The sequence below is a fragment of the Diceros bicornis genome, chromosome 35, assembly GCF_020826845.1.
Source record: "Diceros bicornis minor isolate mBicDic1 chromosome 35, mDicBic1.mat.cur, whole genome shotgun sequence".
Classification (NCBI taxonomy): Eukaryota; Metazoa; Chordata; class Mammalia; order Perissodactyla; family Rhinocerotidae; genus Diceros; species Diceros bicornis.
In genome coordinates, this window is record NC_080774.1 from 6929503 (window position 1) to 6953123 (window position 23621).

Sequence of the window (23621 nt, forward strand, 5' to 3'; positions counted from 1 at the left end):
TCTATTGTATGGATAGACCACATCTTGTTTATCCATTCGTCTGTTGATGGCTGATGTGTATTTTACATTTACAGCACATGTCGATTCAGACGCGCCCCATTTCAAGTTCTCTGTTGCCACTAGCAGCTGCTGAATTGGACACACAGAGTGAGAATGTGCTCTCAGAGGCTGCTGGATCAGGCAGCCGGTTGTAAGGAGAAGGGGCTGTGGAATGAGGCAGACCTGAGTTCAAATCCCAGCCCCACCCTTACCAACTGGGTCTCCTTGGGAAGGATACTTACTGGTGCCTTCCTCAGGTTCCTCACCTGTGAGATGGGAATGGCAACTCCTGACTCCCAGGACTGTTGAGAAGAAGTATATACAGCATGGAAGATGGAGTTGTCTGATAAAGGATGTCCTCTAGGGCAGTTATGTCGATTTGTCCTTACATGGGAGCCAAGAGAGGCTGCTGTGAATTTCAGCTCCATGAAAATCGGCTGTGCACCCTCTCCGGGCCATTCCATACGCCTGCTGTGTTAGTTTCCTGGGCCCACCGCAACGAATTGCCACAGACTGTGTGGCTTAAAACAACGGAGATTTATCCTCTCACAGTTCTGGAGGCTAGAGGTTCAAAACCAAGGCGTGGGCAGGGCTGTGCTCCCTGCAGAGGCTCCCGGGGAGGCTCCTTCCTGCCTCTTCCGGCTGCTGTGGCTGCTGGCAGTCTTTGGCTTGTGGCCGCATCGCTCCAACCTCTGCCTGCACTGTCACACGGCCTCCTCCGTGTCTGTGTCTGAATCTCCCTCTCCTTTCTCCTGTAAGGACACCAGTCATTGGATTTAGGGCCCACCCTCATTCAACGCGACTTCGTCTTAGCTAACTACACCTGCAAAGATCCTGTTTTCAAAAAAGGTCACATCCTGAGGTTCTGGGGGGACATGAAGTTTGTGGGGACACTGTTCTCTCTAGTAGACTTGCTGATAACATGAGGGGCTTGGGCTCTGAGAGGCAGAGAGTGGTTGCAGGAGTGTGCATTCGGGAGCCAGACTGCCTGGGTTTGAATCCCAGTGGCTCTGTGACCCTGTGTAAGTTAACTAGCTACTGTCTACCTCAGTTTCTTCGGCTGTAAAATGGGGACAGTAGGAGTCCTACTTCCTAAGATATTCTGAGGATAAAATGAGTTAAGTACTGTTAAGATCAGATTCTTCTGGAAGGAGACCCTGAGAGGAGGATTCCTGTGCAAGTGCTTTATTAAGGGAGCACCCCCGGAGGAGACTGTTGGGGAGCAGAGGAAGCAGGATGGGGAGAGGAGGAAGCCCACAAGGGTATGGTCTTGGCGGGTGGAGTCGTGGAGGGCAGTGAGCCCCGGAGTGTGAGTTACTCTTCAGTTTCCCTGCTCCGAGGCGAGGCCGCTGCACATCCTTAGGGAGCCTGCCAGCCACGTGGCCCAAGGTGCCTGCCTGGTCAGTAGCAAAAGCACATTGAAGAGGAGTCGGGGTGGACATAGGGACCCTGGGGGGTCTGAGCACCAGTGTCGTCCGTGGCAAACACTTAGCCCAGGAGCTGGAGACAGCAGGTGCTCCACAGATGTTAGCTATCACCTTCACCGTCCCATATCGAAGGCGCCATTCTGACCCTGATGGAGTGAGAAACACGTTGGTCCGGTGTTGAGAGACCCAATTACAGCCCCAAATGGCCACTAAGCAGCAGTGAAGTTTGGAGCACGTGGCTTGGTCTTCCCAGGGCATTTTCTTCTCATGCAGATTGAGGGGACGGACAGTGTGGGTTTGTGGGTGGTGGTGGTTGTTTTGGTCTTTTGAAAAAAAAACCTGATACACTTACTTAATTATATCGTAAAATATTGAAACAAAACTCAAGAAAAACATGAGAATTCCCTTTGCCTCATTCCCACTGCACTTGCCAGAGGTACAACCATCCTTTACTGTGCATTTTCACACATATCCCATGGGTATTTTGTTTTTAAAATAAAAGGGATTGTGCTGTGTGGATTGTCACTTGCCTTTTCTTTTACAAATTAAAATTATGTATTTATTGTTTGGGTTCCCTTTTTTAAAAAACTGAGGTGAAATTCATGTAACATAACAGTTTTGAAGTGTACATTTCCGTAACATTTAGTGCATCATTTAATGTATTCACAATGTTGTGCAACCATCACCTGTATTTAGTTCCAAAACAGTGTTACCACCCCCAAAAGGAGACCCCATACCCATTAGCAGTCAGTCACTGCCCAATCCAGCCTCCCACCCATTCCCTCAGCTCCTGGCAACCACTAATCTACTTTCTGTCTCTATGGAGTTATCTATTCTGGATCTTTCATATACATAGAATCATATGATATGTGGCCTTTTGTGTCTGGCTTCTTTTGCTTAGCATGTTTTCAGGGTTCATCCACATTGTAGCATATGTCACTACTTCATTCCTTTTTATGGGTGAATAATATTCCATTGTATGGATGTACCCCATGGTTTATCCCTTCATCTGTTGATGGACATTTGGGCTGTTTCTGCCTTTTGGCCATTGTGAATAGTGTGGCTGTGACTTTGTCCCTTGCCTTTTTGACTTCACAGTGTATCTCAGTCTTTTAACTGGCCACATAGTGTCCCATTGTGTGGAAGGGCCTTGTTTATTTAACCATTTCCTTGCTGGTGGACGTTTAGATCGTTGCCAGTTTTCGCTACTACAGACGTGGCTCCTGTGGCCAACCTTTGACTTGCTTCTCTGTGCACTTGCCGGAAGGTGTCTTTAAATCTAGATCCCAGGATCCTGAATTGCTGGGTGACAAACGATTGCTCGGAACTCTTCCAGCTTTTAACAATGTCTCTGAGTCTATTAAAGACACTTAACCTTCTTTTAATTTTTCAAAGCACCTTTGTAACCACTCTAGGATTTGATGTTAGCAGCAACCTTTGGAGCCGGGAGGACTGGTATTTCCGTTTTATGGATAAAATGACAGCTAACACTCAGAGACTCTTACTCTGTGCCGGGCCTATTGTGAGCACTTCGCATAGATTAACCGCTGCAGCCTCACAAGAGCCCCCCCAGGTGGGGCCTCCACGTGATCCTCATTTGCAACGGACAAAACAGGCCCGCGGTCAAGAGCAGATAAGTGGCAAAGCCAGGACTGAGTCCAAGAAATCCAGCTTCGGACTCCCAGATCTTGACCGTTTGTTCTCCGGCCTCTCGGTCTTCCAGCCCATAAAGTGGAATGGTGCAGCTGGGTTACAGGTCCAGGTTTCCTCTCTCTGGATTCATGCTCCCCCCAGCGCCCCACTTAGCCGTGCTTCCCACCTGAGTTCCCCAGGAGCGGAATCTGCCCCCAATAAGGATTGAAGGAGCTCGGCCCTCGCTGGCCTGGCCCAGAGCCTGTTGCAGGTCAGGTGCTCAGAGAGCAAACAGTGAATGCTTTTGTGGCTTTTTTATAGACTCCGCCTATAGCTGGTTTCAGCCCCACCACACCCACTCACACACACACACGCACGCACACACTGTGTCTGCGGAGTGCTTTTTTGGGAGACATCAGCAGTGTCCTCTTGTCCTGCCAGCTAAGGTCCAGGCCCTGCCCAGCAACAGTGGCCCAGGGGTGTTGGGAGGGGAGCTTCTGGTGCCCAGGACCTCCCGATGGCCCTGTGATTCCCCATCACAGGTCCAGGGACCTTCAGCTCAGGACTCCAGCTGGAGAGCATCCTTTGAGGAGGGGAGAGGTGGCCAGGAAGGTGCCGGTCCTGTGCCTGAGGGAGGAGGAGAGCCGAGTGTCTGGAGAAATGGCTGACTTTATAGTCTCCAAGTGGGGCTTGTAGTTTGTTCCTTTTCATGGCTGTGTAGTATTCCACTGCGTGTTAGTACCAACATCTCTCTATTCATTCTACTATTGATGGGCATTTGGGTTGTTTCCATTTTGGGGCTGTTATGAATAAAGCTGCCATGAACATTTTTGTACATGTCTTGTGCTATACATATTCTCACTTACCTTTTCCACTTTGCAGTATGTCTCAATCTTTTAAATGGCCACACAGTGTCTGGTTTTACTGTGGTTTGTTGAACCATCCTCCTCCTGATGAGCATGTCCACGCATACCTGTTGGGGATACACCTAGGATGCAACTGCTGATTCATAGACTGTGTGTATCAGCTTTAGTAGGCACTGCCAGACAGTGTCTCAAAGTAGCACTCCCACAACAATGTGTGAGCATTCCTGTTGCCCTACCTTCTCTCCAGCACTTGGCATCGTCACTCCTTCTCATTTTAGCCATTCCAGTGAGGATGCGTGCTCCTTCTTTCCAACACTGCCTCCTCACCCCACCCCAGCTGGCTTCCCTGCATCTCCCAGCCTCATGGCCTGGTAGGCCCCAGCAGGCACAAGGAGGAAGCTGAGTGGTCTCAGGGACTGAACTGATACCCCAGGCCCCCCAGGAGGAAAAGATCCTATTTCGTGGCCATTTGTGATTTCCTACTGTACTTAATTTATACACACAATGTTGTCAGAGAGGTGGGATCTAGAAAACAGTGTACCCATTTTGTGGATGAGGAAATGGAGGCTCAGAAAGGTTAATGTCACTTCAGAAGTCGTAAGCCCTGTGCCGCGATGGAACGTAACCGTTCAAGCTCAGCTCTTTTACTCCCCGGGCCCCCCGTCGGCCCGTCCGCATTGCTCATTACAGTTCCTTTCCCTCCGGCATGTCTCATCCACAGACACAGGCGCGCCTGCCCTGTGAGTCTTTCCTCTCTGACTGCCCCTCCCTGGTCTCCTTGGCTGACTCTGCTGCTCCGTGCAGGCTCTACGTGTGGAGACCCTGAGACTCTTGTTGCCCCGTTAGAGGAAAGTCCAGCCTCCTTCCTCGCCCCCAAGGCCTTTGTGGTCCAGGCTTGCTCCCAGCTCAAGCTCATATCGCACCCTTGGCCCCTGAGCATCAGCTGCCAGCATTGCCCTTCAGCTCCCCACATGCATGGTCTCTTCCCCCGGGCCTTTGCACTCGCTGGTCCCTGCCTGGAGCACTGATCCTCCTCACCTGGCCTCCCCTTCCTCCTTCAGGCCTCAGTATAAACAACCTTGCTCTGAGAGGCCTTCCTGTCCCTGCAGTGTACCTGGGGTCTCCCTCATCATTCTTTCTCAGCCCCTGTTGCATCCGTCACGTCACTCCTCATGGTCTGTAATGACACACGTATCTGATGTCTGTCAGTCGGTGAGAGCAGAATTGTATTTCATTTATTGACCATCATGACCCTAGTGTCAGGTATACAGCAGGTGCTCAATAAACACTTCATGAATGAATGTTGTGTGTGTGTGCACGCAAAGAGATGTGAGGGTAATCCCAGCTGGTGGCCCTGTCTCCAAGAAAGTATGCTCCATGGTGATACATTCTGGTGACCCTTAAGGGAGCTGCCAAGTCTCGTCCCCAATGGGAAGGCAGCATGGCATCATGGAGAGGACATGGGATTTGGGGTAGAAAACCTGGGTTTGAGTCCCATCTCTGCCGGTGCCTGGCTATGCGACTTAGAACAGATCTGTCTCTGGGCCTCAGTTTTCCACATCTGTGTAATGGGACTGATGTCAACAACAACAATAATAATAGCCTTTTCCAGTGATTGGGAATGAGAAGGAAATAGGGTCAAGGACGTCAAGCAGTTTATCCTTACTGGGCTTCGCAGGAGCCAGCTGTGCTTTGGGAACGTGGAGGGGAATCAGTCCCTGTTCTGTCAGCCAGCCTGGAGCGTCTGCCACGTGTGAAGCGCTAGAATACAGAGACAATTGAGGCAGGATGCTGCCCTCCAGGACCGGCCTGCGTCTGTGCCTATCACATAAAGTTTCCCGCTCTTCAAGGGCGAGGCCCGGGTCTTATCTGAGTTTGTGGCCCCGGCAGCATCGCCCACCGTCCTAGACACACACCACGGGTGCTCGTTCATGGTGGTGACCACCTCCTTGGGAATATCCAGGACAGGAGGGCAGGCCAGCGGACAAGGTTCAGATGGATAGCAACTTGGGGAAGAATTTCCCTTGTAGGGAAAACAGCTGAGGAATCGCCACGTGGTTTCTCTTTTCAGGGCCTGGTGGATCTGGCCACGTGTCCTCTGAGTCCGGGGGGAGGGAAACGGGAGATGCTTCTCTCTCGTTAGTCTGCTTGAGCCTGGCCGCCACCACCCCAGCCCAGGCCTCCTGGGAGCAGGGGTTAGCTGTCAGCCCTAGTGCCTGCGGGAGGCTGAATAATGGCCCCAGCATGTCAGGTCCTCATGCCGGGACCTGTGGCTGTTACCTTATAGGGTAAAATCTTTACAGATGTGATTTAATTCAGGCTCTTGAGATGGGGCGGTTATCCCAGATTGTCTGGGTGGGCCCTAGACGCCATTACAAGTGTCGTTATAAGAGGGAGGCAGAGAGAGCTTTGACACAGACAGAAGAGAAGGTGATGGGACCATGGAGGCAGAGACTGGAGGGATGCGGCCACAAGCCAGGGAATGCCAGCAGCCACCAGAAACTGGGAGAGGCAAGGAACAAATTCTCCCCTAGAGCCTCCCGAGGCAGCACACAGCCTTGGCGACATCTTGATTTTGGACTGATTTTAAGCTTCTGGCTTCCGGAACTATGAGAAAATAAATTTCGGTTGTTTTAAGCCACCACATTTTGTTGCGCATTTGTTACAGCAGCCACATGAAACCAATACAGCACCCATTCTCAGAGCTCGTTGATTCACCAGATCCCTTAGCAAGCACCTACTGTGTGCCAGGCTCTGTGAGCCCAGGGGACACAACGGTGAGCAGGCCAGGCAGGGCCTTGCCTCCTGGGGCTGACAGTATACTTGGGGGGCAAGGGTCAGGGGAACAGACAAAAACATGTAAGTAGCAGACCACACCATTTGAGCGCCTGCTGTATGCCAGGCATCGTCTTCAGTTTTGTGTGTATTAACTGATCAATGCTCACAACGGCCCTGTGGGGTAGGTACTGTTATCAGTCCCGTTCTGTAGATGTGGAAACTGAGGCACAGGGAGGCTAGCCGGAAGCCACGCAGCTACTAAAGGGAGAGCCAGTGTGGGCTCCAGAGCCCCCTCTGAACCACTTCACAGGATCTTCCTTCCTCGGGTGGAAGAATGTACCGGACACTTGGTGATTGTAAAAAGCGCTGTGTGGGTCACAAACGTGGTGGTGGGAGGGCGGTCACGGAAAGAAAGGCCTCTGTGAGGAGGCGACATCTGAGCTGAGGCCTGAGAACCGAGGGGAGCCAGCCGCGGGAGGCTGGAAGCAAGGGAACTGCAGGCGCCGGCAAAGCAACGGCAGATGCCCTGTGGGGGGACAAGCTCGGAGGGGCCGGTGGCAGATGCCCTGTGGGGGGACAAGCTCGGAGGGGCTGGTGGCAGATGCCCCGCGGGGGGACAAGCTCGGAGGGGCTGGTGGCAGATGCCCCGCGGGGGGACAAGCTCGGAGGGGCCGGTGGCAGATGCCCCGTGGGGGGGCGAGCTCGGAGGGACCGGCGCAGACAGCAGGCGCTGGGGCGGGGCATGCGGGGACAGAGAGGAGGGGGCGGGAGGGGACGCGGCCGGTGGCTTAGGCGGTGTGGCTCGCCCGCCCCAGGCATGTCGGAGCGCGAGCGGCAGGTGATGAAGAGGCTGAAGGAGGTGGTGGACAAGCAGCGCGACGAGATCCGCGCCAAGGACAGGGAGCTGGGCCTGAAGAACGAGGATGTCGAGGCTGTAAGTGACGGGCCGCCCGCGGCCACCCTCCCGGCCAGTAGGTGCCAGCGGGGGACTCCATCCTGCCCTCAGGACGTTCCCGTCTCCCCTCGGTCTCGTCCCGTGGGCCCCGTGTCTTGGCGGGGATCCTGCCCGTGTCTTGGGGGGCCCGCCCTGAAACAGCAGCCGCGGGAGGACCCTCAGCCGGGGCTTCGCAGGAGGGCCTGTGGCACTGCCCCTGACCTGACTCCTTCCACAGCCCTGGGGAGGTCCCAAGGCCCGGCCAGCCTGTGCTCTGACCCTGAGGCCCCCTCCAGCCAACCTGCTTCATGCCCTCCGGGAGTAGGCCAGCATGTCCAGGCTGTTCCAGGAACCCATACAGTGTCTCTGCCTGAATTAGAAAAAGACACCGCTTTCTGAAGACATGTTATTTCCATCTGTTGGAAAATTGTCATAATATACTAACAAGACACTTATCTTCCATCTGTCATAAATTATGATAGTAAATGTACAAATTGCCATCTCTGACATCTACACTTATAAGAATATGAACAAATTTCAAGCAAATCAAGACGTCTGCAGTGTGAATGGCACACCTGTAGACGGTTTGCCCTTCTGCAGTGCACAGCATGAGCGGCTGTCTGTGGCAGCCCCATACAATGGCCTTTCTTTCTCTCCAGCTACAGCAGCAGCAGACGCGGCTGATGAAGATCAACCACGACCTGCGGCACCGCGTCACGGTGGTGGAAGCCCAGGGGAAGGCCCTGATCGAGCAGAAGGTAGAACTGGAGGCAGATCTGCAGACCAAGGAGCAGGAGATGGGCAGCCTGCGGGCAGAGCTCGGGAAGCTGCGAGAGAGGCTGCAGGGCGAGCTCAGCCAGAACGGGGAGGGGGAACCCGAGGTGAGTGGGAAGCCGGCCGCAGAGGAGATGCAGGAGGGCGGTCTGTGGACCGGCTGACCTGGGCAGGGCTGCCTTATGTTCCCCAATACGCTGAAGGAAATGGGAGGCCCAGAGAGAGCAAGCCACTGGCTACAGGACACACAGCTGGGTAGAGGCAGAGCTGGGCCTGGAACCCAGGACTCCAGCATTCTAGCCCAGGGTATCCAGCTCAGTGATGGTTACTCTGTACCTGCCATTCATTCATTCAAATAGTTTTTGACTATGTTGCAGGCTTGGGGGATAAAATGGAGAGCAAGATGCAGACCTGGTTCCTGTCCGAGTAGAGCTTACAGTTTAGTACAGGAGACAGGCATTAGTCAGATAATCACGCAACACCCTATGACCCCGCAGTTCCACGTCTAGGCAGATACCCAAGAGAACTGAACACGTCTCCACATAAAAACCTGTACACAAATGTCCACAGCAGCACTGTTCACGACAGGCGAAAGGTAGGAACAACCCAAGTGTCCATCACTAGATGAATGGATAAACAGAATGTGGTCCATCCACACAGTGGAATATTATTCAGCCATAACAAGGAATGAAACACTGACACCCGCTACAACTTGGATGGACCTCAAAAACATGCTGAGTGAAAGGAGCCAACACAAAAGGCCACGTATCATGTGATTCCATTTACGTGAAGTGTCGAGAGTCGGCAAATCCCTAGAGACAGAAGACAGATTGGTGGTTGCCAGGGCCTGGAGTCGGGGGAGCGTGGAGAGTGACTGCTAAAGGGGACAGAGTTGCTTTTAGGGTGATGAAAATGTTCTGGAATTGGATAGTGGTGATGGTTGCACAACTCTGCATGTGCTAAAAACCACTTTATTCTGTACTTTAAAAAGAGCAAATTTTGTGGTACGTGAGTTATATCTCAATTTGTTTTAAAAAGGTGATTCCTGCTAAAGGAGAGGCGTGGTGCCAGAGGCTCCGTAATGGAGGGAGTAGCGTGTAGCAACTGCACGGACTCCAGAGCCTGTCTGCTTTGGTTCAGATCTAGCCTGTTACTTACTACCTCCATGACCTTGGGTAAATTATTTAGCTTCTCTGTGCCTCAGTTTCCCTCATCTCTATAATGCGAATAATAATAACAGTACTTACCCCCAGAGTGTCATTATGAGAATTAAATGAGTTAGTTCATTAACAGTGTTAGCTTTAAATGTGGAAGGCAGATGTGCTGTTTCACACGGATAAAGCATTAGCTGTTGTTATTATTACCTTGAAGTCTAGGGGAGTCCAAAAGGCTTCCCCAAGGAGGTGGTCAAAAGAATGAGCAAGAGTAAACTAGGTGAAGGGGAGGTGAGTTCCAGGCAGGGGGAATGGCATGTGCAAAGGCCCTGTGCCAGAACCAACTGCAGTGCCATCAAGAGAGTGTAAGAAGGGTACACACTCCGGGACACATTTACGAGGATGCAAGGGTGCAAGGGTGGCTGGTGTGCAGCGTGAGGGGGAGGGAGAGGGTCTGAATGAGGTCAGAGAGGTGGGCGGGGGCCAGTCCCGCAGGCCAGGCAGCCCATGGAGGGGAGTTTGGTCTTTTATCTGCGAGTGCGGTGCTGGGTGCTATGGAGGTTCAAGGAGCTTACAAGCCAGTGCAGGAGACAGACGGGCAGCAGCAGCCACGGTCAGGCAGGAGGGGACTGTCTTAGTGGTAAGAGGTTGTGTTTGTCTGGGTTCCCTGGAAGCAGAGCTTGAGAAAAGGACCACGTATAAAAGGAGGTTTCTCTGGGAGGTGATCCCCGAGATCAGAGGAGTGGGACAGGGAAGGAGGAAAGTGACTTTGAGGGTGTGTCCTTTATCCACAAGTGCCTCCCCAGTTGGCTGAGGGTGCCCCCGAGGGTGTTACCTCCCCGACCCTCCTGGGCAGAACTTACGGAGCAGATCCCAGGGCAGAAACGGACAGACCTACAGTGCGTGCTTGGGGCGGGGCCCTGCTCACGTGGACGGAACTGCACCACAGCTGCCGCGGAAATCCAGGCAGGCCCCGGGCGGTGGCACGGGGCGCTGGGGGCGTCTGCCTCGTAAATGTGTCCCGGAGTGTGCCAGGAACACAGAGCTAGGGCAGCTAACCCTGATGGGGGTGGCGTGGAGTGTTGTGGAAGAACTGCTCCTCCAGCTGGGTGTCAGTGTTGATGGTGCTGAGAATTTGATAGGTAGCCGCAGAAGATGCGCATACTGTTGCAAAAAGGTGTGTGAGTGTGCGGGACAGGCGCAGGGCTTGCTCCTTCCTCCAACCAGTATTGACTGTTTCAGGTTAGCAGGCACTGTGCTGGTCTCCTGGGTTACAGGTGGGGGAGGTAAGACAGATGAGCCCGCCATCGGGTTGGCTCAAGTCCCAGATAGTCATTAAGTGTCTTGTGAATTCAGGCCAGACACTTCTAGGTTCTCTGAAGGACAGGAACCTGGGATACAGATAAGGAGATAAGGGAGAGAAGTCGCAAAAGGGAGAGGTTAGAGCCTGCTTTTGGCTAAAAGTGACAGAAGCCTAAGTTAAAATCATTTAAGGATTTTTGAAAAAGGAATTTTTTGTCTGTATAACTGAAAGCTTTGAGATAGTGATGGCTTCAGGTATAGCTGGTTCCAGGTGCCCAAATGATGCTATCAGGAATTTGTTTCAGACCTTCTCTCAGCTTTGCTTTCCTCTGTGTTGGTGTCATTCTCAAGCAGGCTCTTGCCAAATAGTGGCCCTGGGTACTCGACCAGCTTTGTAACCCCGGTGGAAAGAAATTGCCTCTTTCCCAAGTGTCCAGCGGAAGTCTCAGGGAACCCTCTCATTGGCCTATCACTGAACCAATCATTGTGGCCTGAGGTCTTGAATATGCATATCTTCTAGTCCTGAGTCACACGTCTACCCCTGGTAGTGCCCATCGAAGCTCCATGCACGGAAAGTGGCAAAGGGGAGTTTCTCCAAAGGAAAATTGCAACGACCCAGCCCAGAGAAGTGTGGGAACAGATACAAGCCAGGCAGAGGAACAGCTGTCATTACAGGGCCAGAGTGAGGGCTGAGAATGCCACATGCAAGACTCTGAGCAGAGAGGGATGTGGATCCTTCACAGGGTTTCAGCGGGGGGTGACAGGATCGCTCTGAGTTCACGGAGGACAGTTTGAACAGGGAAGGAGCTGATGGCCGACGTGACTGTCGGGAGCCCTTTGCAATAATCTATACAGGAAAGGTGAGGGCTGGACCAAGTCTATGGCAGTAGGATGCAGGGGAGGAGGCAGATGCTAAAGACAGCCACTGGGTGAATCTTGGGGTGGTCGCCCCCTCCTCCCTCAGCATACCCCTCCCAGCCTCCTGGGCCCCACCAGAGCTCAGGCCTCTCTCCTCCTGGGCCGGCGGGCCCGGTCCCGACCTGGTCCTGAGGCTGTCACCCCAGCCACAAGAGTGAACCCTGCTCCAGTTCTCTAGCATCAGGGACAAGGACATTTCACACCTCCTTGGCCTGGCTGCCTGTCGGTTGCACTTTCCCTTTCTGGCACCGAGGGGGCGGGACAGAAATGGGCCGTAAACTCGGGTAACAGTAATGACTAACCCGCTGAGCGTCTTTGCAGTGTCTGTTCCCAAACCCAGGGCGTCTCTGCTGGGTTTGACTCCGTCCCTCGGAGCTGCGTGGAGTTCAGGGTGCTCGTCAGTCGAACAGGGAAGCTGCAGGTTGTGGTGGCTTCACCACCTGCTGCTGGGTGACCTGGGGCCCGTCCGTCTCTTTGGTGGTCAGTTTCCGATCGGACAAGTGAGGGGAAGGAGCTTCACTTGATTCAGTAGGTGCAGTAGTTAGTGTGGCTGGGACAGAGGGCCGGGGGATCGGAGGAGGGCACAGTGAATTCTGAGTCAAAGGCGAGGGTGGGCAGGCCTTCAAAGCATTGAGACGGGTCTCGTGGGCTGGGTAGGTTGGCCAGGCGTGGAATGTGGGGCAGGCCACTCCGAGCCAGACTGGAGGACATGCAGGGTGTGGCTGGCGTGGCGGGTTAGTCCTGTCACAGGATGGGGCAGGGGAGGTGGGAGCTATGGAGGGATCCAGAGCTGAGGAGGAATCGGTTCTCATCATTGTCTCGGTCTCTCTGAGTTTCCCCCTTGATTCATACGATCCTTTCTGAGCTGTGCCACTGTCACGTCAGCATGAGCTCCGGTACACAGGGCTCCTTATATATTTTTATAACATATTTATTGAGATATAATTCACACGCCATACAATTCAAGCATTTAAAATGTACTATTCAATGGTTTTTAGTCTATTCACTGTATTGTGCCATCATCATCACTATCTAGGACATTTCCATCACCCCAGAAAAGAAACCCCATACCCATTAGCAGTCACTCCCCACCTCCCCCTCCCCAGCCCCTGGCCACCGCTAATCTACTCTCTGTCTCTATGGATCTGCCTACTCGGGACATTTCATAGAAATGGAATCATCATGTGGTCCTGACTGGCTTCCTCACTCAGCATGTTTTCTAGTTCATCCAGCTCCTCATATTTTAACTCAAGGTTTCCTGCCTTTCACAATTAGACATATAAACCCTTAAGAAAATGAAGCAGACTCCCTGTCTCAAGGACTTGCTATAAAATTAAGACAACTGTAAAGTTCGTAGTTACCTCCTTGATGTCTCTGCCTTCAGTGAGTTCTGATTTCAGTAAGTTTTGTTGTGGGTTTTTAGGTGAGGGCTCCCTGCACAGGGAAGGCAGATGGGCCTGATGGCTGGATGTGAAGCGGGGTTTTCGGGCTGAATTCCTGCATGGTGGGCCAGGAGATACCAAGGGTAACCAGAGCATGGTCATTCCCCTTTGCTGGGCCAGGGGCTGCTCAGAAGTATGTTCAGGGGTTGAGGGAGCACAGGAAGTGGCTTTGATGTGCCCAGATAGCGAGGAGCATGCCCAGGAGGCCCGGCCTCAGGTTGGAGGGCCCCGATGGAGGATGTTGCCTCCCTGAGGCCTCTCTGGACAGGCCCCAGTGCTTGTTGGCTGGTGTCTTGGGCCTCCCTAGAGAGCAGCTGGGGCCTCGGGGCATCTCCCTCAAGCTGTGCCCAGAGTGTCTCAGGGGACCAGCGGACAATCCTCGATAACCCAGCCACCTCCGCGCTCCCTCGTGGAGTACGCCTGCAAGGCTCGCTGCTGGTCGATCCCGATTGTCATCTTGGGAAGAGCCTTGGCAGTCTCTCTCGGGCTGGACGGGCCAGTCCTGGACTGCCCACAGCGCTGCATCAGTGCCTGGTGGCCTCTGGAAAAGCCGGAGCCCCAGGCTTTCCCTCTTCTGCACTTAGGCAATGGTCCCGGGTGTCAGGACTTTTTTGCACACCTGTCTGGAAATCCCCCAAGCTCTACGGGGATCAGGTCGCTTCCCCAATGAAAGACCTGTCTCTTCTCCGGAGAAAAAGCACTCAGGTTCTGGGAAGCCCTTTGGTGTCTTGGGCAATTACTACCCATCAGGGGTGAGTCAGGAACTGCTGGGGCTTGGAAGCACATGTTCATAGGAGTCCCAGATGTCTGGGCGGGAAGGCCATCGAGGGCAGATGAGGAAGTGGAGGCCCAGAGAGGAGCAGGCAGCTTGCCCACAGGTCTCTTGGGAAGTGAGGCATGGGAAGCCCCTTGAAGGGCTTTATGCCTTCCTCAGGGCGTGCGGACCCCTGTCAGAGGGCGCCTCCCAGAGACACCGGGAAGCAGGGACTTGCTCCTCTGAATGGTAGGGCCTAAGTTGTCTGGGGAGGGAGGGGCTGGAGGGAGTGTGAGAGCCTGAGATTTGGGTCCGTGGCAGGAGCCACTGATGCCTGTGGGGTCCAGGCAGGGAAGGAAAAAGGGGTGAGGAGTGGGCAGCCATGGAAAGAGCATGTAAAAGGGAGCAGCTGCTACACAGCACCAGCCCAGTGTTGCCATGGGGGCCCAGGGTGATCTGATCTTTCAATTTTTTTCCAAAAGGAAGCCCAAAACCCAAACTTTAATGTGAAATCTCCTGATCTAAAATAGTTGGCAGCTAATTCAAAAGAATTTTAGAATGCGGTGAGGGCCATACACAATGGCGGGGCAGGGGGGATGTTGGCTGGGGTAAGCCCAGAGTTCCTGGTGAACTCCTACACATTCGTCAAGACCCCATGCAGAGAGACCACATCTGCAGTGACGTCTTCCGTGGTCCTCCCCAGTTAGGTTGATGTCCCTGCACCTCTTTGATTATATTACCTTGTAAGTTTCTATTTGTGTGTCTCTTCCCTCCACCCCCACCTGTCTGGCTCATCTCCTGAGCTCAGCGACCAGCAGGCACAAAGTTGATGCTCAACAAATATTAGACATCCAGGGATGCTCTGTGGGTAACTTGGGCGGGAGAGGGAAGGGAATTGCCCTTAGTGAGTGCCCGCTGTGTACCAGGCACTTTCTACACATGGTCTTGGGGAGAGGACACCGTCCTAGTGTGAGGCTGTCGGGTGGTCCCAGGAGCAGCCCCGAATGCTCTGCAGAGGGAATTGGACACTGAAGCTGTACGCTGAGGACACAGCCCACCTGAAGGTGGCATCAGCAGACGCCTAGAATACCTTCTTGGAAAGTTAAATCCTCCAGCATTTCCTCCCCTTGTTCTCGGGTGGGAAGAGGCCCCCCTCCGCTGCCCAGATGGCTTGGGGGCGGCGTGCACCAGGAGTCGGTTTCCTGCTGCATGAGGTGCCTCCCCTGCTGCCCGCCGCTCTGTGCTGACTCCTGGTCAAACTTCCTTCCCCCGCCCGCCCGCGACCGCCGGCTCTTCTGTCACCTGATCTTCCCTGGTGGGTGGTGTCTGCTTTCAAGTGTCCTTTCCCAGAACAGCCCGTCCTGACTGTCCCGGGATGCGAGGCATCTCGGCTCTGCCTTCTGATTCAGCATCATTCAGCATCCTGGCCTTGTGTCACTCGTCTAGGCCGAGACCCTCCCTGTGCCGCTCTGGGGTTTTTTGTTTTTGGGGAGTCTCTGTTTCAATCCCTCATTACCCTGTTCCAGAGTTTTTTCCACTGTTGTCCCGAGCTTCTGTCCACTCCCCCTAGCCGATCATGGGATGTTGGCAGCTCGGGTGTGGGGAACACTGCACCGCCTGCAGAGAAGGGGCCACCTGCAGATTTGGCCAGCTGACTTGGAGGCAGCCTGCAAAATCTTCCTTGCTATCAAAAAAATGGAAGAAAAACAAGTGTTGACAAGGATGTGGAGAATGTGGAACCCTCCTCCACTGCTGGCAGGAATGTAAAAGGGGGCAGCCGCTGTGGAAAACAGATGGGCAGGTCCTCAAAGAGTTAAACATAGACTGACCGTATGACCCAGCAGTTCCACTCCTAGATTTTGACCCCAAAGAATTGAAAACAGATGTTCAGACAAATCCTTGTACAGGAATGTTCATGGCAGCATCATTCACAAGAGCCAAAAGGTGGAAACCACCCAGACGCCCATCGATGGATAAAAGGATAAACAAAATGGTCCATCCATGCAGGGGAACATGATTTGGCCATGAAGAGGAATGAAGCACTGACACGTGCTACGATGTGGATGAACCTCGAAAATATGATGCTGAGTGAAAGAAGCCAGATGCAAAAGGCCACATGTTGTGTGATTCCATTTATAGGAAATGTCCAGAAAAGACGAATCCATAGAGATGGAAAGCCACTGATGGTTGCCAGGGGCTGGGAGTAGGGAGAATGGGGAGTGACTGCTAATGGGTACAGGGTTTCCTTTTAGGGTGATGAAAAAGTTTTGGAACTAGATAGAGGTGGTAGTTACATAACATTGTGAATGTGCTAAACCCCACTGAATTGTATATTTTTAAATGGTTAAAATGGCAAATTTTATGTTTAGGGTGATGAAAAAGTTTTGGAACTAGATAGAGGTGGTAGTTACATAACATTGTGAATGTGCTAAACCCCACTGAATTGTATATTTTTAAATGGTTAAAATGGCAAATTTTATGTTAAGTGTATTTTACCCCAATTTTTTTTAAAAAGCTCCTTGCCATGGAAGAGGGTGGGAGGACGGGGTTGGGGTCTGGCCTGGAGCAGGTGGCTTAGTATCCTAGGATCGGTCTGTGTGACCTGCATGGGGAGAAGTGCCCTGCGTGTGAACCCCTGCTGTGATGTTACACCCCCCACCCCTCCATCGGGGCATCCACTGAACTCCGGTGAAAAGATGCCCAGAGCCACTGGGGAGGGATGGGCTTGACCAGAAGGCCGGGAACAAATGGGAAAATGTATATGACCTAACATCAAATGAAAAAGGAACAGAGAATTGTGGGTAGGCTCTGATGCCAGTGACTTGGGCCAAATTAACAAAGGTCTTACTAAGAATATGAGGAGAGAACGTGGGAAAGGGAAAGCGGGCCAGTTTATGAGGCGGCATCCTTGGGGGCACGATGTTTCTTCTCCTTGGTTGCCTTTTAATGCTGTTGGTAATGAAACCCTGAGTTGGGTGGAGAGACGCCAGGCCCGCAGGTCCGGCTGTTGAGGAGGCAAACAATGAACAGGTGGCCGCTGGCTTCTCTCTCCGGAGGGACGCCGACTGCGCAGCACGTGAGCAGGGCCGCCTGCGGGTTCCTAAAATAGCGCCCTTGGCCAGCTGCTAAGGCCCCGGGAGGGGGGAAGTTCGGGCTCTGGCAGGATGCGTAGTGGGTGCTGGCGGTGGCCGCCAGGAATTCATTAGCAGCATCTCGCCTCCTCCAGACGGAGCCGGGCGGCGAGGAGAGTGTCTCAGAGGCGGAGAAGGCGGCCATGGATCTCAAGGACCCCAGCCGCCCCCGCTTCACGCTGCAGGAGCTGCGGGACGTGCTGCACGAGAGGAACGAGCTCAAGTCCAAGGTGTTTCTGTTGCAGGAGGAGCTGGCCTACTATAAGAGGTGAGAGTCCCCGCGAGCCCCCAGCCGGCTCCTTTCTGGGGTCGTGCGGAGTTTGGGGACAGTTAGCTCCTAGAAGACAAGACTGCATCTCTGTCCATTCTGGGGAACCCTCTCGGGCCTGAAGCACTTACGTACAAGCTCACGATCCCTTCGGAAACTCTTGGGCCCAGGTGCACTTTATAACTCAGAACTTTCCAGCTGTTAGGAAGGAATATTACGTATACTGTGTGTTACACCACCAGCGAGGTCAGGGCAGCTCCCCGACATCAAACACGTGAATATTTTTGTAGTGAAAGACATGACCATTCATACTAAATGGGATAAATAAAGATGATAAACAGTGAGAATTCATTTCAGGTTTTGCCACCAAATGAATGACCAAGAAATGAATTTTAGAGCTTTTTGGATTTTGGAATTGCAGATAAGAGATGGTGGAGCTGTACAGCCTAAGTGTTTGCTCATTCAGTCCAAGGCCAATGAACTCCTTACACCTATTAGAGCTGTGCTGTCTGATATGGTATCCTCTAGCCATGTGGTTATTTAAATTTAAATGAGTTAAATTAAAATGAAATTTAAAATTCAGTTTCTCAGTTGCACTGGCCACATTTCAAGTGCTCAGTAGGCACTTGTGGTTAATGGCTGCCATGTGGACAGTGCAGATATAGAGTATTTCCATCATGATGGAAGGTGCTATGGACAGCGCTGCTCCTGACAGACCACCATCTCACACCATGCCACCTCATACTCGTTTAGCTTCGTGCACACTGCCCTTCTATGGGTCCCTCAAAACACTCCATGCTTGTTTCTACCTCAGGACCTTTGCACATGCTGCTCCTGCAGCTGGGAAAATATTCCTGGTCATTCAGGGTTCAAGTCAGATGTCACCTGCTAAGAGAGGCCTTCCTTCCCCATCACCACCCATCCAAAGGAGCACCCTGTCCAAGTCACTACCACTCTACCCAGTTCTACTTTCTTCGTAGCCCTCTTTACCATCTCACATTAACCCTGTTCGTTAATGTGCTTGTTTTGTTGTCTGTTTCCATGCCAGACTGTAACAACATGAGACCAGAAACTGTATTTGTCTTGTTCATGACTAAGTTCCCAACACCTAGAACAGAGCTTAGCGCCGAGTAGGTGTATAAGTATCTGTTGAATGGAAAGCTGGAAGGAAGGACAGACGCACCAGATGTGGTCCCTGCTCCAGGAGGGAAGATGAGAGATGCACAGAAAATACAACGCCACATATTTTTATTGAAAACCCCCTGTGTGCCTGGCACATAAGAAAGTTTTACTGATACTGTGCACACTGGCTGTTCAGAGAAGGGAGAGATCACTTCTGCTTGGGGATGGGGTAGAAATCAGGAAGGCTTCCTGGAGGAGGTAGCATTTGAACTGGGCCTTCCCTAAACGAGAGGGTACTATTCAGGTGGGGGAGATGTTGAAGGGTGGGTGGCATATTCCAGGTGGAAGAAACCGAAGGTGTAGAGACAGCATTTAACACGGACTGGAAACAGGAAGTAGTTCTATTTGGCTGGAATCTTCAAAGGAAACTGAAAATAGAGATGTGGGTCCCTTTCCTGAAATTCCTCACATTTGACCAGCTGGGCCAAAGAGACCACAGGCACCTGTGTCCATTTCCTCCAGGGCTGACCCCTCCTTTTAACTGGCCATGCCCATCACTAAGAGGCCCCCCCAGGTAGAGAAACTATTAGGGCAGAAGCCACTGTTGCCATCTTGCTGGGTCCCCTGATTCCCACTACCCTGAAAAAGTACAAGTCCTCTCAGGCCATCAGACAATACCCTTCTGGAATATTCCAGCTCTCACGGAATTTTTGACTCTTTTATCTCGCGCCTTTCAACTCCTTCCAGTGAAGAAACAGAAGAGGAAAATCGAATACCCCAGCCTCCACCCATCGCGCACCCGAGAATGTCCCCCCAGCCGGAGTCTGGGATCAAGCGACTGTAAGTGATGACTTCCGGGTGTGGGGCTGCTCGCTCACAGCTGACCTGGTGGTTCACATGCCCTCTGACTTCACCTCCTGGGCACCTGCTCCAGGGCCAGGCTTGTCACTAACCATCTCTCGCTGAGACGTGCCTAACCCCGGAGCACGTTGGGCCTGGCCCCTGACTTGGAGTTCATCTCTCTGTCTGAATGCTGAGTTCCTCCTGGGCCCCCTGGGCAGAGAGGGAGGGGGTGGGAAGGGAGCAGGGCCTGTGGCTGACGCTCAGGGCTGGCTTCAGTGTATCAGATGGGGTGTGTCCCTGGCTCTTTGAGGATGGCAGAGAAGGCGTGGGGGGGGAGGTGTGTGCATTTTAAGGGCTGGAAACCCCAGCTTCCAGGTATCTGGAATGGTCTTGGGCCTGCCCCATCTTTGCATTTCTGTGATGACTCCTCCAGCTCTCCCTCAGTCTCTCCGTTAGTATTTATTGGTGCATAATACATGCAGAGTCAGGCCCTGGTTGCTGTGGGGGACACACAAGAAAGAGAGCAGCCCAGTCCTTCCCCTCTCCTAGACTTGAAGCTACGTCAGTGGTTCTCTGCGACCCCTTTGAGACTGATGAGAGTTTGCAGACCCTTTCTCTGGGGAAAGAAAACCACATACAATTTCACATTCATTGATCCCTGCAGCCCTTCGGATACAGGGTTAAAACCTCTGGTCTAGTTAGCTAATAGCTACTAAGAACCTACTGTGTGCCGGGTAGTGTTCCTGCAGACTACCTCACTGAGTCCTCCCGCAGCCCTTTGAGGTGGAGACACTGTTGTTCCCATTTTACAGTTAAGGAAGCTGAGGCCCCGAGGTCAATCACCCGCCAAGGGTCGTACAGCTAATAAGAGGCAGAGCCAGGGTTCGAACCCAGGCAGCCTGGCCCCAGAGCCCGCGTTTTAAACTCTGCAGGATCGCCTCGTGCTCACACCGTTGTCTTGTAGCCTTGTTATCTCCCCTGAGAGGGTCCTCCTGGCTCTCAGCCTTCCAGCTGTACCCCAGGCTGCTTACAGAGGAAGCCCTAGGTTCTTCCCCCCAAACCCCGGCAGAAGCTCTGTGAAAGCAAGTAGCGTGGGTTGGAAAGGCACCGAGAGTGTGGGGGGCAGGAACTGGGGTGCTACTCGGAGGCCACAACCTAGAAACTCCGGTTATGGTTGGAAGTTCTTGGCTAGTTCTCATGCCGTGAATTGACTGGATGCTCAGCGTTGGTGGACAGGAAGGGGAATGTGAAATGTGTGCAGCCTTGAAACTGCCGGGCCCTCTGCTCTTGGAAAAAGGTGACTTGTTGAGATTCTGGGCCCTGGTGCCCACAGGAAGGCCAGCTGCCCCCTGGAGTGTGCAGGGGGTGGCTCCTTTTCAAGCCTCTTGCAGCTTCACATAGCTTATTTGCTTGGCCCTCGATCTCTGCTGGATTTGTAATGGGGTGTGGTCCCCAGTTCTGGTTAGGGATAAATATTTCCTAGGGAGAAGCTTAGAACCAGAAAGGCTTCCTCTGGATCCCAACATCGTCTTGGCCACATATTGGATAGTGATCTTCCATTGGCAATTAAGACTCCATTCAAAGTAACTTAAGAAAAATGGTTGGCGGGGCGGCCCGGTAGCACAGCGGTTAAGTGCACGCGCTCCACTTTGGCGGCCCGGGGTTCGCAGGTTCGGATCCCAGGCACGCACCGATGCACTGCTTGTCAAGCCATGCTGTGGCAGCGACGTCCCGTATAAAGTAGAGGAAGATGGGCAAGGATGTTAGCCCAGGGCCAATCTTCCTCAGCAAAAAGAGGAGGATTGGCATTGGATGTTAGCTCAGGGCTGATCTTCCTCACAAAAAAATAAATAAATAAAGTTAAAAAAAAAAATTGTTGGCTAAGTAACCAAAAATTCCCAGGTCACCCTGGCTTCAAGCTCAGCTGGATCCAGGCCTTGTCATCAGGGCTCTGCCTCCTTCCCTCTACCTCTGACTCGGTTTTATTTTCTGTAGGCTGTGTTCTTGTGCACGCTCTCCCCTCATGGTGGCAATATAGCAGCCATCAGCTCAGGCTTCTGCTTTCTTCTGTCTGAAACTCCAGTAGGAAGAGAGAATCTTCCACAGAAATCACAAGACCAGGTCTCATTGGCTCTGACTGGGTCATATGACCGCCCCTGAGCCAATCACAGGGCAGTGCATCGATGGGTCAGGTCTGGGTCTCATTCTCTATCCTGAAGCATCCAGTTCACATGGGCTGAAATTAGGGGAGGGACAGGCTCCAAGCAAGATCAGAGTGCTGAGCAGACGGACATAAGGGGTGTCCCCTGGAGCCTCATCTTGGGGGCAGGGAGCCCTTCCATCTCCATTCCGTGATGTACTGAGTACCCAGGATAACTCTTACCCTTGGTTAGGGTTTCTCATCCACTGCGTGGTAGGAAATGGGATTGACTTTGATTGGACTCTGATTTACTACCAGCCCCACGCACATGGAAGGATGAGCAGAGTCGATCTTGGGCTTCGATAGCTACGGCTTTGGGTTAAAACCTGGGGAAGTTGAGAAAAATCTCCTGAGCCCACACAGTCCCTCCCTGGGCTGAGGGAGAGGGGACAGAGGGCCGGCGTCTGCCTCCTCCAGCAGACCTTCATTCCCAGGTCTTTAGAAATCAGACCTTCTTAGCATCTTCACTTCAAGCGTGCTGCGTTTACAGCGCCTCCCGCACTGTAATTCCTCACAATTACACATTGTGAGGATTCCTTCTGAGGCTGGGCGGTTCTGACTTTTTAATTTTCCACTCCAGCCTCCTTTCTCTAAAACAGGTCATTACAAGTAGGTTTTTGCAAATCTCAAACTGGATAGAATCCAGAGGAAAGTTATCAAAATTAGCCAACCATCTTCTTTCCACTAGTTCTTCTACCCACACCTGAATAGGCTGTGGTGTCTGAACCTCTTTTCCAGATTGTTCCAGAAAGGACCCTGGGACTCTATTTTCAAAGCCCTTCCTCCCTTTAGTGTGGCCTCTGGTTGTCAGCCAGACCTGGGGCTCTGAGCCTGGCAGGAGAGGCAGCTGGAATTGGGGAGCCAGAGAGAGACAGACAGAAACAGAGAGCAAGACATAGAGACAGACAGAGAGAAAGGGAGAGAAATCAGAATCTCCCCTCCACGGGGTGCAGGTGGCCAGTTCTAGGGAATAACTGGAAGGTCAGACTGGCACAGAAGGCCTTTGACCAGTCCGGGCAGGACACTGGTCGCCTTTGTCCACCCCGGCGACATGCTGACTTGGAGCTCCATCAGTGCAGAGCCCAGAGCCTGGGGCGGGGACGATCTTCCCCGGGGCTGGGGCCGGGAATGGCAGTTCCTCAGATGGTTCCACGCCTGTCCCCCTTTCCATCCTTCATTCCTCTGGCCCCCTCCTGGGTCTCTCTAGGCCCCTCATCCTGGCTTTTGTGGGGTATTAGTCACACGGCCTCTTTAGTGCAGCTGACGCCTGCTTTCCGGCTCAGCTTCAAGCCCTTGACCAGTTTGCCCCACCCACCAATGAGTAAGCAACAATGACCTTGGTGCTTTGTCAGCGATTCAGAGCTGGGACAATTAGCCCCATTTCTCAGATGAGGAAACTGAGGCCCGGAGAAGCCCATGACTTCATTTCAATCATGCTGCTGGGAAGGGTCCAAGTCGGGATTGGAATCCACACCTTTCGTCTGCCACCTGGTGTGGCAGCCCCAGCTGTCTCGTCCTGCCTCCCTGTCCCCCTTTAACTCACTCCCCGAGTCACCAGCTGTGGGCTGACTGCCCAGTTCCCTTATCTCTCAAATGCACTACGAGCCAGAGACGCCAGAGTCTACATTTCTGGGCTGAACTGGGCAAGGGAACCAGAAGCTCCCCCTGCCAGTCAAAACAGTGTGCCCAGAAGACGTTCCAAGAATAGCTTGTGATCGAGCAGCTGCTGGCCAGAGAGTCCGCCTTGGCACTGCCGGGGAAGGTCATGAGGGAGCGCCTGAGTGACTCCAGCCTCGTCCCCAGTGGACGCCAGGCACCAGTGCCCCCTTTGTGTGGTCGCAGTCTTGGTCCCATGGATGCACACACAGCTGCCTTCTGGGCAGGGGCAGAGGGCTGCCCACGAGGCAGGAGGCAGGCCGTGGGTGCGGAAGGATGGCCAGGGAAGCTTCGGATCAGAACAGGTGGCCTTATACACCGGAAAGTCGGCCTTGGAGTAGGCGGCCACCCGACAGCACCTTCTGTCCCTGTCGTCCTGCC

The 23621-nt window shown here is 53.0% G+C and overlaps 1 protein-coding gene across 2 annotated transcripts in view; it reads left to right on the forward strand.

Annotated features, from left to right (window-relative positions):
* RILPL1 (Rab interacting lysosomal protein like 1) overlaps positions 1 to 23621 on the forward strand; it is a 43514-nt gene that overhangs the window by 15477 nt on the left and 4416 nt on the right. For both annotated transcript variants that reach the window (XM_058531275.1, XM_058531274.1), the window contains exons 3-6: positions 7558 to 7676; positions 8336 to 8557; positions 17247 to 17419; positions 19289 to 19381. In XM_058531275.1, the coding sequence (XP_058387258.1) occupies positions 7558 to 7676; positions 8336 to 8557; positions 17247 to 17419; positions 19289 to 19381 (607 nt within the window). The remainder of the gene's footprint in view (positions 1 to 7557; positions 7677 to 8335; positions 8558 to 17246; positions 17420 to 19288; positions 19382 to 23621) is intronic.